The 25,536-nt window shown below is 53.1% G+C and overlaps 12 protein-coding genes across 12 annotated transcripts; 5 read left to right on the top strand and 7 right to left on the bottom strand.

Moving 5' to 3' along the window:
- Window positions 1–524: 524 nt before the first annotated feature.
- Window positions 525–2,319, bottom strand: J4E87_005390 (uncharacterized protein; the record flags this gene model as incomplete). The annotated part of the gene is made up of 2 exons (XM_049377003.1): window positions 525–2,005; window positions 2,055–2,319. The coding sequence occupies 2 exons, from the start codon at window positions 2,317–2,319 to the stop codon at window positions 525–527; spliced, it is 1,746 nt and encodes a 581-aa protein (XP_049233228.1).
- An 806-nt stretch (window positions 2,320–3,125) lies between these two features.
- On the top strand, window positions 3,126–6,610 carry MSH3 (Mismatch repair protein msh3; the record flags this gene model as incomplete). The annotated part of the gene is made up of 3 exons (XM_049377002.1): window positions 3,126–3,915; window positions 3,976–6,475; window positions 6,529–6,610. 3 exons carry the CDS (start codon window positions 3,126–3,128, stop codon window positions 6,608–6,610), a joined length of 3,372 nt encoding a protein of 1,123 aa, XP_049233227.1.
- Window positions 6,611–6,955: 345 nt separating this feature from the next.
- Window positions 6,956–7,395, bottom strand: J4E87_005388 (uncharacterized protein; the record flags this gene model as incomplete). The annotated part of the gene is made up of 2 exons (XM_049377001.1): window positions 6,956–7,122; window positions 7,200–7,395. The coding sequence occupies 2 exons, from the start codon at window positions 7,393–7,395 to the stop codon at window positions 6,956–6,958; spliced, it is 363 nt and encodes a 120-aa protein (XP_049233226.1).
- A 536-nt stretch (window positions 7,396–7,931) lies between these two features.
- On the top strand, window positions 7,932–9,145 carry J4E87_005387 (uncharacterized protein; the record flags this gene model as incomplete). The annotated part of the gene is made up of 2 exons (XM_049377000.1): window positions 7,932–7,980; window positions 8,115–9,145. The coding sequence occupies 2 exons, from the start codon at window positions 7,932–7,934 to the stop codon at window positions 9,143–9,145; spliced, it is 1,080 nt and encodes a 359-aa protein (XP_049233225.1).
- Window positions 9,146–9,577: 432 nt separating this feature from the next.
- Window positions 9,578–10,538, bottom strand: J4E87_005386 (uncharacterized protein; the record flags this gene model as incomplete). Its single annotated transcript, XM_049376999.1, has 3 exons — window positions 9,578–10,025; window positions 10,251–10,373; window positions 10,417–10,538. The coding sequence occupies 3 exons, from the start codon at window positions 10,536–10,538 to the stop codon at window positions 9,578–9,580; spliced, it is 693 nt and encodes a 230-aa protein (XP_049233224.1).
- A 530-nt stretch (window positions 10,539–11,068) lies between these two features.
- J4E87_005385 (uncharacterized protein) lies at window positions 11,069–12,333 on the top strand (the record flags this gene model as incomplete). Its single annotated transcript, XM_049376998.1, has 3 exons — window positions 11,069–11,454; window positions 11,505–11,628; window positions 11,692–12,333. 3 exons carry the CDS (start codon window positions 11,069–11,071, stop codon window positions 12,331–12,333), a joined length of 1,152 nt encoding a protein of 383 aa, XP_049233223.1.
- Window positions 12,334–12,823: 490 nt separating this feature from the next.
- J4E87_005384 (uncharacterized protein) lies at window positions 12,824–13,460 on the bottom strand (the record flags this gene model as incomplete). The annotated part of the gene is made up of 2 exons (XM_049376997.1): window positions 12,824–13,260; window positions 13,310–13,460. The coding sequence occupies 2 exons, from the start codon at window positions 13,458–13,460 to the stop codon at window positions 12,824–12,826; spliced, it is 588 nt and encodes a 195-aa protein (XP_049233222.1).
- Window positions 13,461–16,240: 2,780 nt separating this feature from the next.
- Window positions 16,241–18,093, bottom strand: J4E87_005383 (uncharacterized protein; the record flags this gene model as incomplete). Its single annotated transcript, XM_049376996.1, has 3 exons — window positions 16,241–16,364; window positions 16,420–17,214; window positions 17,261–18,093. The coding sequence occupies 3 exons, from the start codon at window positions 18,091–18,093 to the stop codon at window positions 16,241–16,243; spliced, it is 1,752 nt and encodes a 583-aa protein (XP_049233221.1).
- Window positions 18,094–18,510: 417 nt separating this feature from the next.
- Window positions 18,511–19,789, top strand: J4E87_005382 (uncharacterized protein; the record flags this gene model as incomplete). The annotated part of the gene is made up of 2 exons (XM_049376995.1): window positions 18,511–18,643; window positions 18,693–19,789. The coding sequence occupies 2 exons, from the start codon at window positions 18,511–18,513 to the stop codon at window positions 19,787–19,789; spliced, it is 1,230 nt and encodes a 409-aa protein (XP_049233220.1).
- Window positions 19,790–20,008: 219 nt separating this feature from the next.
- J4E87_005381 (uncharacterized protein) lies at window positions 20,009–21,768 on the bottom strand (the record flags this gene model as incomplete). The annotated part of the gene is made up of 4 exons (XM_049376994.1): window positions 20,009–20,054; window positions 20,376–20,877; window positions 20,945–21,545; window positions 21,607–21,768. 4 exons carry the CDS (start codon window positions 21,766–21,768, stop codon window positions 20,009–20,011), a joined length of 1,311 nt encoding a protein of 436 aa, XP_049233219.1.
- A 289-nt stretch (window positions 21,769–22,057) lies between these two features.
- Window positions 22,058–23,087, top strand: J4E87_005380 (uncharacterized protein; the record flags this gene model as incomplete). Its single annotated transcript, XM_049376993.1, has 2 exons — window positions 22,058–22,210; window positions 22,272–23,087. The coding sequence occupies 2 exons, from the start codon at window positions 22,058–22,060 to the stop codon at window positions 23,085–23,087; spliced, it is 969 nt and encodes a 322-aa protein (XP_049233218.1).
- A 283-nt stretch (window positions 23,088–23,370) lies between these two features.
- Window positions 23,371–24,414, bottom strand: J4E87_005379 (uncharacterized protein; the record flags this gene model as incomplete). Its single annotated transcript, XM_049376992.1, has 1 exon — window positions 23,371–24,414. One exon carries the CDS (start codon window positions 24,412–24,414, stop codon window positions 23,371–23,373), a length of 1,044 nt encoding a protein of 347 aa, XP_049233217.1.
- Window positions 24,415–25,536: the final 1,122 nt, after the last annotated feature.

The following is a 25,536-nucleotide window of genomic DNA, read 5'->3' as shown; positions in this document are numbered from 1 at the left end:
ACGGCCCAGACGAGGTGTGACCATCCCCATTCACCCGAGCTTTCCACACCCGAATACTGCGCCCCAAGTAATGTCTGGTCAGCTTCCCGTACGTCACGTCGAGGCAAAAAGCCTTGATGAGACTGCGATATCCGAACCAACCACCCTTGTGATGGACAGGCTCCAAGCCGTGGGTAGACCCGCGCTGTCTGTCTTATTTCCAGGTAAACCATCCTGCCCACTTTCCTCTAATTCTGTTGTCTACACTGTAAAATTCCTGGCGTTTTTTCTTCGTTCCATGCGATATCGATGTTATGAGAGGACGTGCTCGTAAGAGACCTTGTGTTAGCTTGGGTAACGTCAGGTCGATAGCCGCTCGTGTCGAGCTGATGTATTTGTACAAAAGATTACAAAAGATATTCCAAGACCATCACCAGATCATGCACAGTGAACATTCATGACGATGTGTTCCATCAGTACTTGAGATTATTCATGACGCATAGGTACCGTACAGCCATAACACCACCCGCACCCACAGGGCCCGTCTAAACGACAAACCCGCCACTATTCTTCTGCCTGGGCTCACCCGCCGCCTCAAAAGTACCATTCGTCAAGCGCCTCAGACCCTGCGCGGTACTCGACCCCGGCGCGACCCACGTAACATTACTGCCCAACCCCTTCAAGAAAGCCGTCGTCCCATTATCAAACCCATACTCAAAGCTGACCTGCGCCGGCACCAACTGATCATGAATCCGCGGTTCGGCCAGCGCCTCCGCCGTCGTCATCTCCCCATCGAGGATATGAAGCAGATTCTGGATCGTGGCCGTGATGATGCGACTGCCGCCCGCCGCGCCAATAGCTACGTAGAACGCACTTGCGATGGACGAGGAGTTGAGGTGCTCGACGATGACGGGCGAGATGGAAGATAGAGGGCGTTTACCGGGACGGATGAAGTTGGCTGGCGAGGGGATGTATCCGAACGCGTTCGTTGTGTTCGGGATGCTGAAATCGTTCATCTCGTTGTTCATAATGACACCGGTCTCAGGAACCACGAGTTTACTTCCAAAGAGCAGGTTCACCGTCGTCGTCAGTGTAACGGCCATGCCGCTCTTGTCCGCGGTAACAATGTGGCTCGTTCCGGGTGTCTCGAGGGATTCCAGACCAGCGGGGTCGTAGTACGACACGTCGAATGTTTTGGTGTCGGAGATCTTGGATCGGACTTCCTTTGCGGTGGCTTCGGATAGCATCTGCTCTTGGTATGTGTCTATGCCTGAGAGGAAGAGGGGGTCGCCTAGTTCGGCGCGCATGCCGTAGGCGAATCGCATGCTTTCGTCTAGACGGTGCGTGGTTAGGTTGATGTTTGAAGGGTCGCCGACGTGGGAGTAGCCTTCCATGATTTTGAGTGTCGCGAGGGCGACTTCGCCGCCTGAGGGCGCGCTGCAGGCTGTGAGCTTGTAGTCCCGGTAGGTTATCGTGGATGGCTTGCGGATGGCGACTGTGTAGTTGGAGAGGTCCGAGAGCGTCATGGTTCCGTTGGCGGCTTGCAGAGCACGGATTGTGGCTTCTGCTATGGGGCCCTTGTAGAATGCGTCTGGGCCGTTCTGGGCAATGGTTTCGAGCGTGTCGGCATAGCGCTTCCGCGTGATGGTCTCGTTGAGCTGGAGCAGACGTCCTTTGGGCGCGAAGTCAAGAGCAAACTCGAGATCGTCGACTAGGAAGTTGGAAGATGAGGTAGCGGAGACCATGTATTTGACTAGATCTTCGTTGACTCTCCAGCCATTCCTGGCAACCTTGACAGCTGGGGTGAGGACAGTGGACCATGGCAGGACTCCGTAGTTTTCGTGAAGATGTTGAAGACCACGGAGTTCACCAGGGACACCGGATGCGAGACCGCCGTTGATACTGGCGTCTTCGTTGTTCTTGTACATGTCCTCGAATGCAGCGGCTGGGGCTGTCTCGCGGAAGTCAATGAATTCATATGTGCCGTTTGGTGCGCGGACGAGCATGAATCCTCCTCCACCGATGCCTGGACTTGTTAAAATACGATTCTGTCACAATGTTTGGAAGATACTCACCTGAATGGTACATGCCGACCACGCCTACACATGCCACAGTACCTACCATGGCATCGGCAGCATTTCCACCCAACTTCAGCAACTCAATACCGATGTGACTGCAGATATCACTTTCCGAAGCAACAGCACCCAACTGGCCGTCCTCCAGTATGGGCGGCGCAGGGTAATCGGAGGACCATGACTCCCCGCTCTTGACCGGAGTACCCAGGACACTCTGCAGCGTCAACAAGCCGGTGAAGCACTTGACCAGCGAACCGCGTGCCATATTCGCAGCAGCACAGTATTGACGAAAAGAGGAAGGAAGAACAAGCTCACCAAGCCAACGCGCCGCATTCCAAGTGCTCATCGTGCAGATTATATACTAGCCGAAGTCGGCTTGGTGGATCCCGCGTTTGCGCCCTGCCTTCCTCGCCCTGGTGATAGCCACGGCAATAACTGGTAACGGTACGCGGCTGGGACGGATTAGGAAGCTGCAAACGCACGAGGCTGGGATTGCGTGCGAAGCTGTCGCAATGCACCATTGCGGGCCGAGCGTGGACATGTTCAGGTAATCATATACTTGTGGTTTTGCGTAGTTTGGCCTATCGAAGTACGTGAGATAACGAAGCCGGGCCGTTGTTGGTCGGAGATAGGCGGGGGTGATAACGGTGGTCGCGTGCTGGGGTGTTTGTATGAGCAAAGAGAAATGCTGGGGATGGATGCATCGTCGTATGTGTGGTCATAACCTGAAAACATTACGGCTCAAGCAGTCGTTAAGCTTCGTTGACAGCATGTCGTTCTGTCGAGCTTCAGGGCTGGATCTCCCGGCCCGCCTAGGCAGCCCGGCTGCAACTCGATCATGGAAGAGGAAGCAGCTCGCGTTAGGCTTTTGATCAGAAACATTGACTTGAGAAACCCAGGCTTGGTTTGAGAGCCGTGTTCCTGGATGATGTAGCAGCCAAGCACGCGGACGAACCCCAGGAAACGTGACACCGTGATGTAATCTGAAGCGGTGCGCGTCGCCTGCCTGACGCGTCTCTAGCTTTCTCCACACGTACACCCGCCATCCGTCGCGACCCCACGAATCACCCAATGGCGCCAAAAAGTACCCAATCGTCGTCGCAGCCCAAGTCGTCGCAAAAGGGCACACAGCAGACCATCTCCAGTTTCTTCGCGAAGAAACCGTCGCAAACGCCTAAACCCGCAGCCAAACCTGCTCCCAAGGCGCCTTCTCCCCCCGTAGCCAATGACGCACACCAAGAGGAAGACGACGACGAGGAAGACCTTCCAGTCTCGCAATCAATTCCTGTGCGCAAGCGCGCCATAGACGAAGATGACGGAGCTCACGACTCCGGTCGCTCCTCCCCCTCAAAGCGCGTTAGATTCGAAAAAGGCGACTCGCCCCGACAGACGTCTGCACCAAAGCCCGCGAGAACCGGCGACAGGACGTCCAAGTTTCTGTTCTCTTCGTCACCTGCTCCACGGGAAGAGCACCTCGAAGAAGATGAGGATGTCGCAGCTTCACAGAAGCAGAAGGAGAGGCTACACGAGAAGTTTGTCAAGAAGCTCGGTCGACCAGACAGCTTTGCTGAGCTGAGGAGGCGCAATAAGATCATATCTGAGGACAACCCCAATGCCAATGGCGAGGAAGGCGAGGGCGACGAGGAGGAAGAGGATGAGCCACCCCAGAAGCCCGCCAAGGGAAAGAAGGGCACTGCGACGAAGAAGGCAAACAAGCTGACGCCGATGGAAATACAATACCTGGACATAAAGCGAAAGCATCTGGATACCGTCATCGTTATGGAGGTTGGGTACAAGTACAAGTTCTTTGGCGAGGATGCAAGAACGGCATCGAAAGAGCTGGGCATCGTCTGCATACCGGGTAGGAACTCCAGGCTGAGCTTAACGTGATGGGTAGCTAACTTGGGATACCAATATTTAGGAAAATTCAGATACGACGAGCACCCTTCCGAAGCCCACCTCGACCGATTCGCGTCCGCCAGCTTCCCCACGCATCGACTGCAAGTCCACGTCAAACGTCTCGTACAAGCAAACCACAAAGTCGGAGTCGTTAGGCAGCTGGAGACAGCCGCGCTCAAAGCAGCCGGTACCAACAGAAATGCTCCCTTTGTGCGGAAGCTTACCAATCTTTACACCAAAGGCACATACGTGGACGATGTTGAGGGCTTGGAAGCGCCTACCGAGGGCTCAGGCGCAAGCGTACAGTCGACCGGATATCTGCTTTGCATCACCGAGAGCAATGCAAAAGGCTGGGGTACAGACGAGAAAGTGCAAGTTGGGCTGGTAGCCGTCCAGCCTGCGACTGGCGACATCATCTACGATGACTTCGAAGATGGTTTCATGCGTAGCGAGATCGAGACACGACTGCTTCACATCGCGCCGGCAGAGTTTCTCGTAGTCGGCGACCTCTCCAAGGCTACAGACAAGCTGATACAACATCTGTCAGCTAGTAAGACCAACGTCTTCGGGGACAGATCGCGCGTGGAGAGGGTAGAAAAGCCGAAGACGATGGCTGCACAAGCCTACAGCCACATCTCGAATTTCTACGCGGGCAAGATGAAATCCAGCCAAGAAGCAGACTCGGAAAAGCGAGGTGCCATTTTGGACAAGGTACATCAATTGTCGGAGCATGTAACCATCTGCCTCTCAGCGATGATCACATACCTCAGCGAGTACGGCCTGGAACACGTCTTCGATCTCACAAAGTACTTCCAGCCTTTCAGTGCCAGGTCTTACATGCTGCTGAACGGAAACACACTCTCTAGTTTGGAAATCTACCAGAATCAAACGGACTACACTTCGAAGGGCAGCTTGTTCTGGACCATGAACAGAACAAAGACCCGTTTTGGGCAGCGGTTGTTGAGAAAGTGGGTTGGCCGACCGCTGATAGACAAGGAAAGACTAGAAGAGCGCATAGCAGCGGTAGAAGAGCTCAAGGAGGGCGAGAACACCATCCCGGTCGACAAGCTGAAGTTCGTGCTCGGAAAGATTAGGACCGATCTCGAAAAGGTGCTCATCCGCATCTACTACAAGAAGTGTACAAGGCCAGAACTGTTGGCGGCTTTGCAAAGTCTGCAGGAGATTTCGAGCCAATACTTGTCGGCGAAGACACCCGAAAAGAGTGGCTTCTCCTCGTCGTTACTGAGTGAAGCTGTTTCGAATGTTCCGAAGATATACGATGACTTGAACAGCTTTCTGGAGAGGATCAACGCCAAAGCCGCAAAAGATGACGACAAGTACTCGTTCTTCCGTGAAGAACATGAGGCCGAAGATATCAACGATCTGAAATTGAGCATTGCCTCTGTTGAAGACGACCTCAACACGCACCGAAAAGATGCAGCTGCCAAGCTGGGGAAGAGCAAGGTAGAATTCGTCACTGTAGCTGGCATTGAGTACTTGATTGAGGTCAAGAGGAAGGCACCCGAAGAGAAGAAAGTACCTGCCTCGTGGCAGCAGATCTCAGCTACCAAGACTACACTGCGTTTCCACACGCCAGAAGTTAAGCGCATGCTACAAGAGCGAGATCAGTACAAGGAGTCGCTGGCGGCGGCATGCGACAAAGCTTACATGGGCTTGCTGGAGGAGATCTCGTCCAAGTATCAACAACTGCGGGACTGTGTAGCTTCTCTAGCCACACTCGACGCCCTCCTCTCCCTGGCTACCTTGGCAAACCAGCCAGGTTACGTCAAGCCGACCTTCACAGACGACATCGAGCTCAACATCACTGGTGGTCGGCATCCCATGGTCGAGCAACTGCTCCTCGAAAACTACGTCCCCAACGACCTCTCCATCTCACACGACTCCACCCGTGCTCTCCTCATTACAGGCCCCAATATGGGCGGAAAATCCTCCTATGTACGATCTGCAGCTCTCATCGCAATCATGGGCCAAATCGGCTCCTACGTCCCCGCAACCGAAGCGCGACTAGGCATGCTAGACGCAGTTTTCACCCGCATGGGCGCTTTTGACAACATGCTCAAAGGCGAGTCAACCTTCATGGTCGAGCTCAACGAAACCTCCGACATTCTCAAATCCGCAACGCCGCGCTCCCTCATCATCCTCGATGAGCTCGGTCGCGGCACGTCAACTTTTGACGGTGTCGCCATCGCAGAAGCAGTGCTCGACTATGTAATCCGCGACTTACAGTCACTCACTCTGTTCATCACACATTACCAGCATCTGGCCAAACTGTCAGGCCGCTTCCCCAACGGTGAGCTGAAGAACGTCCACATGCGCTTTGAAGAGCAGAATGGCGGGAAGGAAGTTGTGTTCTTGTATGAAGCTACGGAGGGTATTAGCCATCGGTCTTACGGGCTGAACGTTGCGCGGTTGGCGAGGGTACCGGAGAAGGTCATTGATGTGGCGGAGATAAAGAGTGCGGAGCTTGAGGAGAGCATGGGGGCTTGTAAACTGGGGAACTTGTAAGTCGTACCCAAGGCGCACGATGCTGATAATGAGCGCTAACATTAAGCAGGTCGCGCATGATGAAGGGTTTGTTGACTGAGGGGTCGGATGCAACTCTTGATAGGCTTGTTGAGGGTATTGAGCAGCTGTAAGATATGGATGTGTTGTATTGTATGGAGATGCGACTGGCCATCGTTCATGGGAAAATGTGGAAGCATCAGGCGTTTGATGACGGTGCATACGGGTAGTAGATCTGCGTGTATCAACAACGCATCGCTGCGTCGCCAGTTGGGGTCTGCCGAAATGTTTAAATCGCACAAACGAATCACATCACCGTCGACAAGATCATGTCACTTTCTTGCTTGTGGTGTATTGTCATTGTTTCATTTCATGACTATCATAACCATATCATTGTGATCGTAGTCAATGGCCAGCGGATCTCCTGTCCTCCCGGCTCATGGTATACCCACCATCACGCCTTGTCCCAGCTCAGCAGCTTAACCGAGACGAGTCTCCTTGTCCTTGATGGGCATATCGGAGCCAGTGGTAGACTTGTACTGGCCACGGATGAAGTCGCTGATCTGTTCGTCCTTGGCTTGCTCGACGGCGGACTCGTTGTCCTGAGCACCCTGGCCCATGAACTTCTCTTGGACGAAGTCGACACCTAGTATAAACAGTTAGCACGTGTCAAACAGTTGTAGCACGGCATGGTAGACGTGGGTAGGGTGGAGGACAACATACCCTTGTCGAGGTAGTCCTCGTTCTTCTCGCTCTCCTTGCCGCCGCCAGCAGCGGAGTTGAGCTTGTCACCGATGCCACCGAGGAAGCCACCGGAGCCGGAGGACTTCTGCTCAGAGCCTTGGCCTTGGACGACCTGCTCGTTGACGGACTGGCCTTGGTTGTTACCACCGCCAGCGAGCTTGTTGACGAAATCCATGATGTTTGTTTGTTTGTTGTAATTGGAGGTAGGTCAGGTAAGTAAAGAGTCAAAGCAGTAAAGGCAAAAGTAGTCTTGTGAGGTTGTGATGAGTGATAAGCCGAGTGCACTGGAGGAGAGAGAGAGCTATTTAACCAGCTGATAGCAAGGCAGGGATGGTTGATCTTGGAAACGGGAGCACCGATGGGTCAATGGGGTCAATCAAGATCTAGTCCCTGGTGACAGAAGCCTTGGTATTGGAGCTAAATGGGTTTGATAGGTGCGTGTCGCAGCCTGGAAAGAGGCTACGGGCCATGTACCTGATGCGATGCTGGTCTTGGTCGGCACTGCCCCGCCCAAATGCGCGCCGACGTCATCAGACACCCCGCCATCGCGGAACCTGAAACTAGTCCCTTTGCGAGGCCAAGCTCCGCTATCGCGTCTTGCACGTGCGAGCAACCTTGCGACTAACCTTGCGACTGTGACCTTGGATTTTGTTTTGCTTCTTTGAGGGATTTTGTTCGGATCGACGCGTCTGTGCTGTTGTCGTCATCGCCATGATACCCATCACGATTATCACGGGCTTCTTGGGCTCGGGAAAAACAAGTACGTAGTAATTTTCAGCTGCTTTCTCAGGAACTAGTAGCACATTACCAGCACGTCGCATTGCGTGTGTATAAGCCGTCAAGAACGTGTAAATCACATCGAGAAGAGTTATAACCTTGCTAACAACCTTGCAGCTCTCATCCTAAACCTAATTCCCCAACTACCCAAAACCTACAAACTCGCTCTCCTCAAGAACGAATATGGCGACATCAAAGTCGACACAGCGCTCGCCTCCTCAGCCGCTATATCAGGTGTGCAAGAACTTCTCAATGGATGCATATGCTGCAACCTCGTCGGACAGCTCTCCGACGCCCTCGAAACGCTCGCCAACGACGTGAACCCCGACCGCATCGTGATCGAGACCTCCGGCTCTGCCTTCCCCGCAACCCTCGCCATGGAAGTAAACCGACTGAGCAGAGAAACGGGCAAATACGTTCTAGACGGCGTCATGAGTGTGATTGACGTGGAGAACTGGAAGGGCTACGAAGACACAAGCTACACGGCGAAAATGCAGGCACGCTACACCGATCTCATTGTTCTAAACAAGCACGAACTTGTTAGCGAGAGACGGTTGGAGGATGTTGAGGACGCAGTGCTGGCACTGGAGGTGGAACCGCAAATACCTAGGACAAAGAGCAGGAAGGGCTGGGTGGATAAGGATATTGTGTTTGGACTGGATGCGAGGCTGGCAGGGGTCAGTGAGGAGAACGCAAGCGCGCACGCACATGAACACGACCATGACCATTCCAGCGAAGTCGAGGTCCTCACAGTGACACTAAAAAGCCAGGATGGAAACAGTAGTGTCGACACCGCTAAACTCGCCAAACTCCTCGAAGACCCAACAAAAGACGAGGTATACCGGATAAAAGGCATTTTGTATTCTTCGACGCCACCGAAATCATCGGACGCTGATGCCGATGCGCACCAGAAAGTACAGGAGGGTCGAGCAAGATATATCTTGAATTGGTCGTTCGGTCGATGGACGTTTACAGCTGTGCCGCTACCAGTTGGTGAGAGCGCTAGTGAAGAAGAGCCGGTTCTAAGGTTGACGGTCATTACGGCGAGGTATGAGTCGACTAAGTGGAAGAAGCAGATTGAGTTGTGTGGGTTGATTGCGTTGGAGGGTGATGTGAAGGGTTCGTTGACGGTTGAGAAGATAGGGTAGACGGGGAGTGTTGCCGTTTGTGATATACCCGATTCAACGATTAGACTTGTAGAGTAGACTAAAGCAACTGAGATGCCTTTTTTCGTGTCCAGTATTCTAGTGTCCTTCTTAATGGACGCATGCGCAATTGGAGGCTAGCATGTGGGGCGCTAATGTCAAACTTCCCCAGCTCCTTCCTCCCGTCACCTATTCACCAAAGACATCATACCCACGGCATGCATCACGACACCTTTGCCCGAGACATAACTGCTACGCATAATCTTCCGTCTCCATCTGATTTACTGTATTGCATTTGTCTGCTCTAGTAGGCTACTTTATCGGTCTGCCTGACCTCCAAACCTCAGACGTAGGCTTCTTCCGCGCTTTCAGTGACGGCGCTGAACGTCTCTACCCCGTTTTCATCAACATGCTGCATGATAGACGGTTAGTTGTCTACTTGCTAGCATCATGTCTCCTTTTCAAGAAGCCCTTCTTCTTCTTCTCTTTCTTTTGAGATCCTTGTGGTGACTTCGAAAGCGTCTTATTCAGCTCTTCCGCTGCTGCCAGATCATCGACGAACCCTTTCTGATGACGAATGAGGCCGACAAACTCGTCACGCCGAGCCTGGTCCCAGTGCTTGTAACCATGCGCCAAGGTAGCTGCGACAATGAGATGTTTCAGCAACCCCTCTTCGTCCTTACATATCTTGTCGTCCCCATATGTCCACTCTACAAAGTCCTTCATGGCGGTCGGCGTAAAGTGACCTCTGAAGAGAAGTTGCTCTATCATCTTGGCGTACGCGGCGTTGATCAAAGCCGGGTATTTCAGGAATTCAGCGAACTTGATCATTTCCAGGCTGAATTCCACTGACTTCATATCGCGGGTGAAATCGTTGTAGATTCTGTCAGGTTTATTCTCTGCATGCGCGATGTTCGACACTTCCGTCTCTACATTTCGTTGATACGTCCCGAGGTAGAGGAAATTGACGAATCGGTCCACGATGATTGGAGAGAATGCGGGAAAAGGTATCTCGCACGGACGCTCTGGAGTCTAAGTCTTTGCTGTAAACATACCGCCACGCTACAGTAACTTGGACTTGGGTATACGTACGCCTTGGAAAAGACACTGCAGCATCCAATCCGCACTTGGGCCACCGAGTATCCAGGCTGAATGCACCGGGAACAGAATTCCATTTGAGTCAAGGAGAAGATCGCAACCCAACTTGGAGTGAAGGACCTTGCTCGCATGCCTGTTTGGTCAGTGGGAGTACTCAGGAGGTTGAATCGACATACCCGACGCGTTCAGTTTCCACCGTCGGTATCTTCAGATGGTCGTTCTTGGAGGCAACCCGCAGAAGATTCTCGAGCGACATCCATTTCGAAGCAGCGGACTTTGAAGTCGTTTCAAATAACATGGCGCCTAGCTAGACTCGTTCAAACCCAGAGATAGCAGCTCTATGGGTGCAAGAAGGTGAGGGAAAGGAAGTGAGCAAACAAACATGGTCGGAAAACTACCAGCGCGGGGCTAAGCGATTGCCCGATAGGGAGTGCAAGCAATGTCCTTTCACTGAGTTCTGTTCTAGCCAAAACGCGTGCAAAAAGGAAGAGTTCGCCCGAATTCGAACCTACGACAGCCAAAAAAAGAAAACCCACGATCGCAGAGTAGCGAACCCAACACAGCCATCCTTGCCATGCAACATTGTCCGAGCCAGGCCACTACTGATGAGATACTTCGAAGTACATAGTAATATATATTTGAGTCGAAATCGTATCAATAGTCTTAACTAACCGTCCTCTGGATCACATTCAGAGATAAACCACCCATTTGTATTTCGCAAGTTGTCATACGCGACACCCTAACTTCTCCAGTCTACGAACTCTAGGATCACAGCCAGCTTTTGATCGGTCTATCAGATTGATCTCGAGAGCTAGAAACAATCACAGAATGACCAACTTCACTCTGACTACCGAATTGGGTCTAGTCTCTGTTCGCTTAGCTGTTCTTGACCAAACCCTGCGATTGATCGGGCGGGGCCATCACTATCTGCACGACAAGACGACCGTAACCATGAGCCACAACAATAAAAATCTCATCATGGCCACGCCGGTTCAGACAAAGCCCACCCAGAACGCCAATGAAAGCAAGGTCAAGAAGACGTCCAAGAAGCGCCAGCTCGACGAAGAAGACGCGGACTACACCATCGAGACTCCCGGCGCTCGCGGTATTACCGCTTCAAAGCGGGGCTCTTGTCACACTGCCGTGGCCAAGCTCAAGATGTCGGGCAAAATGGCAAAGAACGACATGATGCGCAAAGACACAGTTCAGGGAAGGTACGTGACCCCACATCCACGCACAAGTAGGCCGGCTCTGATCAGATTAGTATGCTGAGTCTTATGTTCCATGGCTTGCTGTGCGATCTCGTCATTGCTGGTCCCAATGATAGCGCTTGGAAAGTGCCTAGGGGTATCGCCATGCTCTATTCCCAGAAGATGTCGAAAGACTTGGTAAGCACACACACTCCAGCTATATGCTTCAATATAGTGGTCTGGTACTAACGTTTCTTGGAGAGCTCGCCAATGACGCAGACGATCAAGATGCCCAACCATCCGGCTCATGCAATCGACTGCTGTGTCGCGCACATCAAGCACGTTGGCGACTACCGCGTCGTTAAGATGCTAGATCAACATCAGCTATATCATGCGACTACACCCCCCTCCACCAAGCCCCCCATCCCAAAAGGCATCACGGCTTCTCATATCCATGTCGATGTCCTCATCTTGGCTATCGAATGGCAGATGGAGAACCTCAGGCACTATGCACACATCGAACTGGCCAACAGTCTGGGCAAGCCATCGTCCCCTACCTTTGACGAGTTCGAGAAGTTGGTACTGGAGACGGGCATATTCACTGCCAAGTATTGCAGGGCCCCTATCTGTGACGATACTGCCGTCAACGACGCCCTTACTGCTCTTGGTACCTACGCCGCCCTTCACAACGAGACGTGGTTCAAGACCCGTCGCATCGCGTACAGTGAACTTCTTCCCAAGGCGCCGTACCTCTCCAAGTACCGCGACTTGGCTTTGGCTGATCTCCCGGAATTCATCCAAGCTCATCACCTCGCTGGTAAGAAAGCTAGGCTTACTGACTCTGGACGCGGATTTGAAGACGTCAAGATGCGCTCGTCGATGCTTATGGACACAGACGGGTAGGTCTACGGACTATGGTCTTAGTTCTCGAGGGCGTTGGTACCAGCTCGTAGATGTTTGCCGTATACGAGGTATTTGGCATGATAGTATTGAAGGGTACAAAAGACGATGTATTCCCATACCCTATCGACAAGTCGATCTTTGATAGCCTGTTTCCCGTAGAGAACCTCCTGGTATAAGCATGCAGAGTACATCTGGGTATTGATAAGTGTATGTAGCCGCGAAGTGCAGGATGAAAAAGCCCATGTGAACCATACCTAATGAACCATTTTGAAAGTCATCTCATCTCACCGCCATATTCCATATCACGTCGGACTGCTCATGCGATCAGATAAACGAGATAAGGTAAGATATATTGCATTATATATACAGTCATTACATGCCCAGTCATCGGACTTTTTCAAGCTCCCACGATTAATAGCTGAGCTTCCAAACTCCTCTTCCAGTCATTAACTACATAAATATCCATCTCCTAGTAAATCATGATGTCGATTTACAACATACCAAGAGCGAGTCCAAGAGCACCAATACCCATGGCGGCGCCGGCAGTCTTCATAGCAGCAGGGTTACTAGTCTCGGCAGGGACAGTGTTGGTGTCGGTGTCTGTCTCGGTGGTGGTGGCAACGAGACCGTCGCTACCGGTGGTGACAATGACGGCTACGGAAGTGGTCTGGATGACGGAGGTGACAGAAACAGTGTTGGTGTCAGTGACGGTGTTGGTGTCGACGGCCGTTGTTTGGACGGCGCCAGCGCCTCCTCCAACTACGGTGGTGGTCTGGTATGCGCAGTCGGTGAGGAGACGGTACTGGTCGCTGCCGTCGTCGTTGTCGTTGCCGTTGTACTGCCTGACGCAGGCCTCGCACTGTGGGATCAACTGGTTTGCGTTGTTGGCTGTGCAGATGCACTGGAGGACGGCGGATGAGTCGTCATCTATAGCTTTGTTAGATTCTTGTTGTTCGCTACTAGGCGCGGTACTTACTGCTGTCGTTCTTGCAACCGTTGGTGATGGAACCGACTTGTGCGCAGACATCAGTGCACTCCGCGGGGATGTTGTCGAAGTCGAAGTCAGTGTCCTGAGCAGCAGCGAAAGCCGCAAGGGCGGAGATGATGGTGAGCTTTGAGAAGAGCATATTGATTGATTGATTGATTGATCGAGATTCGACTTGTTGAGAGTGAGTGTAGTGGTTTTGAATCAAGTGGAACTGATGAGAAGGCTGATTGTTGTGATGATGCGCTTTCAACATGTCGAGCATGGCGACTCTTATACCAAATGTGCTCCTCCTTCCATCGCCCATCGGACGGTCTCCGCCCTGGCTTCTGCAGAGGAATCAGGTACCATGGTATTACCAGAGCCGTCGTACCCGAGTTCGCTCATGCACTTGATGAGATGGCATGCACCGTCGACCTCTGGCATTGGCTTTGCTGTTTGCTAGACGTTGTGATAGCGCCCCGATGGAAAGGGCCGAATGCGAAGTGACATCACACTTATCATTTGCATGTCGTTCTGGTCGAACCTGGAGGCCAGGCACAGTGTGTCTGGATGCCGCCAAGCGATCGAAGCATATGAAGGTTTCGCGGAGCCACGCGATGGACATGGAGACAGCGCAGGCCGACGTCATTGGTGCTTGGCACGGCGAGAGTGGATCCACCCGAGCAACCGAGCGATCACGGCCGATCATCCGGAAAGCTTGTCGTTTGCTCCAGAACGCGCCGACTTTGCGGAGGAAAAACTGGAGAACGTAGGCTTAGGCCGCATGAAACGTTGTTAGTCCGGCTGTACGGCAAACATCGTCAGGCGGCGGCGAACTTCTTTCTGGTAGCTGTTACCCCTGTATGACGCAAACATGCAAATACTTATGCTTTTGAAGTCAGTATGTCATGGCTTGTACCAAGCTTCAAATCACGTAGTGTGTCTAAGCCTCGCTGTCAAATGGCTTGTTCAGGAACGCAGAGCCTCCCAACATTGAATCTGGTATCTCATTGACGTCGGAGCATCTATTCGTAGCTTAGCATTAGAATTAGAATTTGTTGATAGTGCTTCAACGGAAAGACCGGAGTGGCCATCGAATTGTTTGGCTGTCAATGCATGGAGCATCCTGAAGTAGGATCTGTCTGGTATCATCTTGGTAAAGCTACGCAGGCCAAGAATGGCTGAACCCACTCGTGATAGGCTGTCGACTAGCATCTTGCCGAGAAAGCGTCTTGTACAACAAGCGTGATACATGGTCCATTGGTTGAAGCTTGAGAGCAACGGATCGTGTCGGCTCAAACGAAAGACTGAGCAGTCTATCAGAGAATACGATACCTACGTTTTGTTCATGAGTTTCATCAACAACAGAAAGTGTAGCATCGGCAACATTGCCTGTACTATACTGCTGTTGACTGCCATAACTGGCTAACATGACGTTGTTTCCTCGGAGGCGAAGTTCCCATTGCGCATAGCTTTACAGCGTCGTCTTGGCAACCCGCGCTACCACAGTTTCTACGCCGTCATTAGCTGCATACGCTAGGGGCGTGGCAGGAACATACCGTTATTCTAACTGGCATGACCGGCGACATGGCAAACCAGTAGGGCGGCTCTATAATAGTCACTGCGGGTAGAACATAGCGCGAGGTTGGACAATGCCGTCAGAGCCGTGTGTAGGTTCGCTGTTGCCGTTGCCGCCTCCAATAGCGTAAAGATGGGAAGTCGAGGCTCTGAGCCCGTTGCTGTGCTGATCTCAGCAGCCTTCGCCACGTACGAGATAGTCGAATGCTGCTAAACGACGAACAGTGGGCGCTGTCTAGAAGCTTACATTCGTCCATTTGGAATGTGTTCCAGTAACCCAGAAGAGTGCGCATGCGATACGATGTCGAGGTAACTTGGATTGACAGCAAGCCGCTTCTCAAGGTACCGGTCGGGTTTGCAGGCTAGGTAATTTCGTAGAAATGACGAGGAAAGGATGTGTCGGCGACTACGTCCACTGAACATAATTGCGGAAGCTGATCAAAGCCGGGCACATGGATGCCTTCGATACAGTTTCTGCGGAGGCGTTAATGTGTTCTTGTGGGCTCGCGCTCAAATTTGAAGTCGTTTCGTGAGGGACTTTAGGTGTGTACGTTGGTGGGTTGGTAAGTCGATAACGGTGGTTTGCCAGGGTTCGTCGAGGCGTCAATGTGTGTCCATTCACCACGGAAAATACTATACCCTTTGCACATGGGTACCTGTAATCCCATCTCTACCTATGCGCATGAGCGTGATTCCGATCAAATAGCTGCACATATGCGTTGCTTACACATTATGCTCGACTGCTCGGTCTCCGTTGGATCTCTCCTCCAAAAGGGAGCAGGTTCACCTGCGCATCGATAGGAACTGGATCTTCGGACATTTCGTAGCATGATACAGCGCAGGTAGGCGCTCATGGCTCGTGATGGAAGTCGTTCACTTCGCGGGAAGTTGCTGAGACGTGGCTATCGTGGTGGGTGGTTGTGGATGTTGCTTGAGGTTCAAGTGAGTGCAACAGCGTCCAGGTGGTCTGATCTCGAACGGAAATAGCAGATCAGCACTGTGGTTATCCCCGGCCGCTCCTTCTTACTTAATCCGTAGGGGCAACCACATCTGCTCACTCGTCACAGGTCCACGCAAGTCTCTCAGCTGATAATCTTTCGATTACAGTGGCAGTAAAATGATGAAAGAATGTGTTGTATCTACCACCAGTACTCCCACACAACCCCAAATGCTCCAGACCAATCGTCACACATTTGTGTATCATACCCGGGTATCATTGCCACTCAAAGACTGCACACACTACTACTAGGGCACGTTCCAAACAGACACGATGAGAGACATGCCTGCCTTTTTTCTAATTCATAACAACATGACCCTCAAAAGGACAGATGTGATGTAAAACCTTACAACAGCACGTACCCTCTACCTAGCTTGCACGGCCGGAAAGTAGCGGGGTCCGGAGTACCCGTAGAACTGGACGCTCTCAATGTCGATGTTGCCATCGTGTTTCGGGCTCCAGAACTTGAGTAGGACGTGTCTTCCCGAACTGGAGAATGCGTTAGTAAACCGATGGCTCCCTAGGGTGACCTGACCAAACTTACATTGCAGGGTGAAACTTGATCGTGATCTTATTCTTGTTCTTCGCAATGAAGAAGCGCGCATGTGGGGGTATGAGTGGCTCGTCGTGGGTTCGTTCGGAAGGTTCGATGCGGCTGGGCGCAGCTACACGAGACGCTCGGATGGGCTCGAGATAGCGCTCTCTCCGCTCCCGCCATTCGCTGTATGTGCTGTAGTCGAGAGCCGGCGCGCGACGCAGCGGACCCAGGCGGGGAATGACTTCATCGTCATCGTCGTCGCTGTCTGGACGCCAACGGCTTTCTCTTCGAAGGCGGTCGGCCATGATGGCAGCACTGGGAACTTCTTCGTTGGAGTCCGAATCTTCATCCTCGCTGGCAGCAGTAGTAACTGTAAAAGGCGGTGGGGTAGGTGCAGAAATGCCAGCGGGACCGCTGTAAGAGTCATCCGCTGCGTGATCACAATTGTCCCCCTCTGCTTCGTCTTCGTGTTCTACCATCTGGCGCATTATCCGCCGACGTTCAGAGTCGGAGCGCAAAGACGATATCCAGTTCGCAGATTCGGCATTCAGCCTCTCACTGCGGAGACGAAGATTCTCGATGCGCTCCTCCATGTCCTCGCGGGGGCCCTGATTTGAGTATTGCCACACCGAAGGATCTTCAAGAGCTTCTCGCAAAGACATATGTTCGTTGGCCTCGTTTGGGGAACTGGGTGTCGGAGACATCAATGGCGATGGAGTGTCGTAGCGGAGATTGTAGGCTGAGGTGCCGGACAGGAGTTCATCTGCAGACATGGATACAAACACAAGACCTTCTTGAACGCTGGTGTCAGGTTAGCAATGATCAAAGACGAAGCGGAGACACATACGGAGCCGTAAATCCACGGTCCGGTGCTCGAATGACGATCTTCTCCAAGGCGAAGGGGGCTTCTCCGATGTGTTTCAAGAGAAGATTGCACTGGGAGCTCTCGCTGCAGTATACACTTTTGTCGTTCCTCAAGACATTCTGAACCCTGTATAGCCCAGGTGGATTGTCTCTGCGGTGCTCACCGCCGTCACAGCTTATGATCTCCATGCGCAGACGCCCAGGCACTACCTGACCCCTGTGGCCGTACTTGAAGCACATGTACTCCGTAGCAGCGCTACTGTCATGTTCCAACTTCCTCCGCTTGTGCCTGCGCTCGCTGTTGAGTTGCACGATGGGGCTACGAGAGCGGGGCTGTGTATTCGAGATGGTAAAGGGATTGCTTGTCGGTAGGTCACTCAGTGAGTCAAGAACATCGTTGGTGGCGTCCATGTCGGCCAGGCGCTGTTCCCTCGTGCGGGCCTGAGAGCGGCGGAGGTAGCTTTCGCTCGGTACGGCGCGCGGTCGGTTGGGGTTTGCAGTGGGAGGCCGGCGGGCAAGATTATCCGCTGCGTCGCTATCACGTGGGGGACCAAATAGGCGGTGCAGCGGGCCTCTTCTGGTTGACGTGCGAGTGCGCACGCGGCGGGCAGGGTCTCTGGGGGATGACGTCGCATCGTAAGCGGCGGGCGTGGGCTCAGCTAGGGAGCGCAGCGCATTTCTGGACGCGCTGGTAGAGGCAGAGCGAGAGACGGTCGGCGGCGAGGTCGAGGCATGGGGAAAGTCAAAGCTGCCCGTCGTGAAGGCCAGTGGGAAGGGCGCAGGCGGTGGGGACGGAGAGGAGGGTGGTCTGGGCATTGGTGACGTCGGCGCTCGCTCCCATTGAGGAGACGAGGTATGGCGAGTAGTTAGGCTCACACGCAGAGGAGAGACTAGTAGTTTACGGTGGGAGGGTAGGAGACGGCACTTGTCGAGGCTGAGGCGACGAACAAGCAACGCATCTTCTAGTCGGTCCCGTGTGGTTGGCACGCGGGGTGCGCACGGGCCACCGCAGAGCCGCACAGGCAGGCTACGAGGGTGCGAGGTAATGCCGTCACCGCTAGCTGCCTTTACTCGGCCATCTGCAAGACGCCCGTCCAGCTTGAATTAGCCCATACGCAGCCAGTGTCTTGTTGGATCCACCAACAACTTGACTGCCCTGAGTGATTGCGCAGTCAACACCCCGCATACGCGTCTCTTTACGTCTATATACATACCCGCGCGACGACAAACACCATGGCTGATCTCACCGAGCCGTCCCCGGTACCTCCGCCGGTGACCAATGGCGCGTTGCCTGCTGCATTGCCTGCCGAGGACGCAGCTGGCGAGACAGTCGCCGCCATCGCTGAGGCCGACAAGATATCCGCAGGTAAGCGCGACGCAACGGCAGTCGCAGCAGTGCTAACTTCTGCGCTCAGATGAAATCGCTCTCTACGACCGCCAGATCCGCCTATGGGGCGTCGCGGCGCAAGAGAAGATCCGCACCGCCAACATCCTGCTCGTCTCCATCAAAGCCCTCGCCAACGAGGTCGCCAAGAACCTTGTCCTCGCCGGCATAGGCTCCATCACCCTCGCAGACCACGAAGTCGTGACCGAAGATGATCTGGGCGCGCAATTTTTGATCAGCGACGCCGATGTAGGCAAGAACCGCGCAGAGGCAGCATTGCCCCAGGTGCAAAAGCTCAACCCGCGCGTCACCGTCAAGACCCTCACCACCGACATCCGCAACGAGCAAGATCCCAACTTCTACGCCGCCTACGATATCATCATATGCACCGACATGGACTTCCTCTCCACCTCCGCCCTCAACGCCGGTGCGCGCATAGCACGGAAACCCTTCTACGCGGGCGCATCACATGGCATGTACGGCTACATCTTCGCCGACCTGGTCGAGCACAACTTCGTTATCGAGCGCGAGAAGAGCAATCGCGACACGCAGGTCGGCGCTGAGAGCACAACGAGGAGCATCAAGAGCGTACAGGTCAAGAAGGAGAACGGCAAGGTGGTTGAGCTGGTCAACAAGCAGGAGCTCTACAGTCCGTTGATGCTGGTCAAGGACAGCCCACTCCCTGCGGATATTGCAAACAACGCGAGGAGGCTGAAGAGGGTCCATCCCTTACTCACTTGTGTACGCGCACTGTGGGAGTACCAGCGCATGGGTCATGGCATCTACCCTTCGCATACACCGACAGATCTTCAGGTCTTCACCACCATTGCGAACGTCAAGCACAAGGAGCTGCTTCTTCCTGCCGAGTCTCTCAAAGCCGAAGTCCTCCGCAGCTTCCTTCAAAACCTGGGTAGCGAACTGGCACCCGTCACGGCTTTCCTGGGTGGTCAGCTGGCTCAAGATGTCATCAACGTGCTGGGACAACGTGAACAGCCCATCCAGAACCTTATGCTGTTCGACGGCGAGGACAGTTCAGGACCAGTCTATGCGCTGCATCCTATCTTCCCTGGGACACCGTTACCCATTATGTCGAGCATGCCTGTCAACGCGCCGATTACGATAGTCTGAACTTTGGAAATGGAGATATGAAGCATGGTTTGCCAGACATTGCATTGTGCGGTTGGATAACGGGGCTACGAGATATGGAAGAAAAGTAGTGTGGAAGCATGTGGCGGGCATAGTACTTGATTGAAAGATACCCAAATGAAATCGCTGAGTTGCCAGCGAAAAGCAATACGATCTAATACTCTCAACACCCATCAACGTCCCCCGTTGCTATTGACCCGTCTACTGTTTCTTCTTCTCATCCTCAACATCCCCCTTCCCAATGTTCCTAAACAACATCCAGCATAGCCCCACAAACGCGAATAAAACCACACCAACCGTCCCTCCCTCAACCCACCCAGCCATCCTCGTATCAAGCACTGGCACGTCGATCCACTCCACCAACCCACCCGATCCAGTCTGATTCCAAGCCTTAGGCTCCACATGCATGAACCTAGTCTTGGGTCCAAACAAGCCCTCATACCCCAAATGCAAGCGATCAAACGGATTGGTAGTATGCTGTGCGCCCGAATCGGCACGACAAGCCCAAAACACAACAGGCCAAGGGACGGGTAATCTAGCATGAGACGCCGCCTGAGCAGGCATATACCGTAGATGCAACGGTATGCTAACATTCCAGTCCCCCTCCGGCACCTCACGATGCGTCGGCAAGTCCTCCCACACGCTCTCCTCCCCATCACCCAGACTGACCTTGGGATATTCAATCTTCTCTGGCTTGGGCGTGGCGAGTTCAAAGAGCGCTGCGGAGCCCCAAGCCGGCACAACCCAGTCTGGGGCTTCGAGATCGGTAGCGCCGGCTAGACTGCGGAGGCGCTTTAGGTTCTTGTCTGCGAGGAACAAGGCGTCGGAGAATTGGTACTTGTCGATGAAGAGGTAGGAGGGGAGGGTTAGGTGGGTGTGTAGTTTACAGGAACGGTCTGGTGGGGTGAGGTGGTGTGCTGGGAAGGTTAGGGTGAGGGTTGGGTGGAGGCCGGTTGGTTGGTTGAAGGAGGTGCTGTAGGTTAGGGGATGGAGTTTGGGTTGTGCCGTTGGGTTCTTGGAAGCTTGGAGGAGAGGGTAGTGCCGGGTTGGGGTTTGGAAGCGCGTGGGTTCTGTGTGTCGTTAGTTTCTTGCTGTCATGATGATGTGAAGATAGTGTAGTAGGTGTAATATACATACTCGGCTTATCGTCTTGCCCTAGCACTGTCAAGAAACCTCCAAACTGCACATCTTCGGGATCGGCATTTCCCTCCAAACTCAATACCCCAATCTCTACAGTCGCTTCTTTACTTGGCAGCCTGATTGTCTCAGTCCAGCCTTCGTTGGCGGATCCTGCATTGGACGATTCGGCTGTCAGAACAACGCTTCTCGAGATAGTATCGTAGTCCACATCGACATAATTTGACAGAGCAAAGCCATCAATCGCATCCAAACAATAGCTTGTTCCATCTTTTTTGCAAAACTTCCGCTGGAAGAAACTCCTAACTCTGTCGATATCATCCAAGTAGCTGTAGTACTGCGAGGTGGCCGACATTGAGAAGCGTTCTGAGAGGACTGGCATCTTTGTGGAGCTGGATGATGTCGACGAACACTTCAGATCCGGGGAGATGAGGGAGTGGAGGCTTGAGCATAGTGCATCATCAGGCGTATCTGATAGAGGCGTGAAGAAGACATGCAGACCAGGTGAGACACGTGACGTGAATGGCGGAGTAGATGCGTAAGGCCTTGTAGATGTCCAACGTAAATGTAATTCGTGCCATTGTTGAAAGACGTTACTTATCTACGTGTCGTCAGGATGGTTTCGTTCATTTGAAGGACATGGGAGTGGGTGCTGTACATACCTCTTCAGGTAGCTCATTCAGGCTGAGTGTGATACGGTGTTCCTTTGCAGCATAGACATTGTCCAAAGCAAAGTATGGACCAGATTCGTCTTCGCCAACATGAAGTTGATCGGGAGTAAAGTCCTCTGGGTTCGTCACCACATAAGTTATTCGCTGTTTCATGATTGTTGTGATGGAGGCTTCGTTCGAGGTGTGTCCACGCGTGATGCTCGCGATGGCATGTGAGTAAAGCGAGCTAGTGTGGAAACGGCCCTAGCGTCTGTACATCCCTGTACAGGCCTCGGCGGTGCGTCATCGGCATTCACTGGCGCCGCCAGCTTCTAGAATCACAGCCCCAAAGCACAAGGCATCTCCACCGTGTCCTTTCACATGCTTTTGCCACACAGGTGGTACATGAGTTGTCTTAACCATCCCTATCGAGCACTCTTCTGATCCACGACCTTGCGACAATATGCATCTCCTCAGCTTCCTCTACCCTGCGCTGCTGGCAGCGAGTGGCGCAGAAGCCCTCCGCTCAGACAAAGTCAAGCTGGCTAAGATTGAAAGTCTCACGCTGCGCAAAGGACAGCAGACTTCCGCGCGACGCGTTGACCCTATCCCCCAGGTACGCATTCATCCTACGCGTCTCCGCCTACCCCTCCGTACAGCCTACTAACACATGATAGCTGAAATGCATCGGCGGTTCCGCCCGCGGCCTCTACGAGCCTGAGATAATGCGATGCAAGAACAGCGGCTCTGACTACGACGAAGACTCCATACAATGGACCTGCACCGCCTCGCTCCCCGAAGAATTCAAACTCGGCTCCACAGACGTCATCTGCGAAGGCTACGATTACCCCGAAGACCCATACATCTTGAAAGGAAGCTGCGGAGTAGAGTACCGTCTCGTCCTCACCGAGAAAGGCCAAGAGAAGTACGGCAAGGGAAGAGGAAGATGGCAGGGCGACGACGACGATGACGACCGACGTGACGGACCGAAAACCATGGGCGAGAGGATTGCAGGCGGACTATTCTGGATGCTCTTCGGTGGTGTCGTGTTGTGGATGATATACTCTGCGCTGAGGAACCGCGCACAAGGTCCGGATGGCGGCGCAGCAGGAGGCAACAGACCTGGCTGGGGAGGTGGCGGCGGCGGTGGATGGGGTGGAGGCTATAACGACGACAACGACGACCCGCCTCCACCATACTACCCGAACAATCCCAGCAACCCCAAGTCAGGCTACGGCGCGACACAACCGGCACAAGGCTGGAGGCCTGGCTTCTGGTCGGGTGCGGCAGGTGGCGCTGCTGCTGGATGGGCTGCGGGCCAGTTTGGCAACAGAGGGAACCGGAACAACCAGACGGGCGGCTGGGGCGCTGGAAACGGTAGTGGCAGTCGCTGGAACAATGGCGGAGAGGGTAGCTCAAGGAGTTCGTCTGGTGATAGTTTCTCCAGCACCAGGCATGAGAGCACTGGGTTCGGGGGAACTTCGCGCAGATGATGTGTTGCTTGTAAATTTCTCTATTGGCCTAAGAATGATACCCCCTTTACGCGGTATGGACATGAATCTATATGACTTGGATGTTTCTGGACATGAGTGTACAGGTATGAATAAGATACGCAGTATGAACAATGGACAAACCCAAGATCTGATGTGTGCCGTGCCCACCATGTTGCAATCCCGCAACGACTACCCCCCAGACTGCACTTGACTCTCTCCCCAGTGGCACTCCCACAAATGTTAACCTTAGTTTTGCAATCAAATCACTCTCAATCCTCGCATCTCACCCTCCATCCCCAGCCCTCCAAGGAATATCCCCCTTCCCCACCTTTACACAAGTCAGCCACCCCACTTTCTGCCTCTCTACATCAAGCAAAGACTCGTTCTTTGCAAGATCCTCCACGTACGCACTCGCTTCCCTCTTCAAGATCGCCAGATCCTCACTTAGACTGGCAACTGCGGAGGGCATGACCTGTTCGAGCATACGTCTCATATTCTCGTACGGCATGTAGCCCTCCCCCTTCCAAATCTTCCGATAGATGGTGCCGCGGCGGAGAGAGCCCTTAGGATCGTCGTGTAAGTTGGTAAATTCTTGAGCGAGAATGGAGCGGAATGTTGAGACGATAAACCACGTGTCGAATTCAGAGTTGACAAGAAGAGACACCGGGTGACTGCTCGCGCCGCGGCCGACGTGGATAGTGAGTAAGAGCAGGTCGCGCTCTATTTCTGTGCAGCGTTTGTTTAGCTCGAGGCTCTTGGCCGTGATGAGGCGGACGATTTCTTCTGGGAGAGAAGAGCGCGGCGTCGGCCATGGCCAACTGGGGTGCGCACCCGACATGTGTATCAGTGCTTCTGTGTAGATGGACTCGTTGTGCAGAGCGAGCGAGAGGAGGAGCCAGCGTGCGGGATCGTTTTTGATTGCACGCAGAAGCGCATGTCGGTGCTGGAGAAGGGTGGCATTGATCTGTGATCTTAGGTTGGGGAGATTGCCCAAGCAGCCCAGGTCTCTGGCGAGATTGGTGAGTTGTTCGGAGTGAGTGAGAGAGGCGGCGATGTTTGTAGTCGGAACGTTTATGGGCACGTTATAAAATGCTCTAAAGATTTGGTTGTAAATATCAATCGTGGTGGTATGGTCTGGAGTGATAGAGAACGGATTGCTTGAGTCGGAACCCTCGTCCTCGGTCTTGATTGCAACGTCGGCATCATGATGACTCCCAGCATTCGAAATGACTGGCTTTTCTTCGGTGGTTTGTTGTTGTACCAGGTCAACCTTACCATCGACCTCTTCAATAGTGTATGAAGCCCATGTCGGCCCTATTGTGGGCATCATAATGCTTGGAAGTGACTTTGAAAACCATGAGGAAAACCGTGTGAGAATGCTGCTGTGGAGTTGCCATTGTCTCGGCGGAGTTACCAGTTCCGTCTTGATGAAGATATCGCCTGTTGTGAGAATGGGGAAAGATTCGGCAGTAGTATGTAGTATGCTGGGTGTATGCGCCACTGTACCATCATGGGATGGTTCACGAAGTGTGTCCGGGGTTGGAGGACCCTGCGTGACCATACCGGCATGCGTTGAGACTTCTGGAGGATTGTTGATTGATTTGGTCTCTGGAGGAGATGCTTTTGGAGATGCGATACCTCTCGTGTTCGGCTTTGAAGGAGAGATATGGGTCGTGTCTGTTACTGGAAGATGGCCAGGTGAGGGTGGGCTTTTAGCATCGCCAGTATACTGCGAGGAAGACACCGAAACCGCAGAAGACAACTCTGGCGAGTCTGCATCTGAATCCGATGGTGAAATAACAGACTTTGAGTTCTCGATAGTCTTTTCTGATGTGGTGCCTTGCGAGCTCGTGGAGTTTGTTGTCGAAATTGTCGAAACATGTCGCTTACGTGCCTGCGCCGGCGACTGCGAACGGTCGCGCTTGTCCATTATGATATTGTGGGAAGCTGAAACGTAGAAGTTCTTGTAGAATCTACCGTTGTTCGAGGTTCTAATTGATAGAGGTAAGACTGGAGACTGGTTACGTATATACGGTTGTAGAAACCGCTGGGTGAAGGCGTCGAACTGGTGGTCATGACAGCAATGAGTCTGTCAGTCGAACTCTCCACTCCAGTGTAACGCTTTTGGCCAGCTCTGATAGCAGTCTGTGATGGCGGTCGGTAGGCGAAAGCGTGGATGTCGTCGTGATCATGAGTAGGCTGATCATCACAAGGTGAGAGACGATCCATGTTCCCACAGGTTGTGCGCGAACAGCTTTTAGAAAACGTGTTCCTGCTCCATAAAGTATCAATTCTCTAGTGTATTTGAAGTACCTGTTAAGCCACTTGTGAAGCTGCGAGACGTTGTAGCACACATCGGGCAAAGGTACTCGCCACAAGTGCGCAGTTTGGTATTCTTGGACACCTTCCGCATACTTGGACGATGATCGTTGCGCTCATAAAAAACGTA

Source organism: Alternaria ethzedia (genome assembly GCF_023757985.1).
Source record: "Alternaria ethzedia strain BMP 0044 chromosome Unknown scaffold_11, whole genome shotgun sequence".
In the NCBI taxonomy this organism is placed as follows: Eukaryota; Fungi; Ascomycota; class Dothideomycetes; order Pleosporales; family Pleosporaceae; genus Alternaria; species Alternaria ethzedia.
This window is presented reverse-complemented; position numbering and strand designations above follow the sequence as displayed.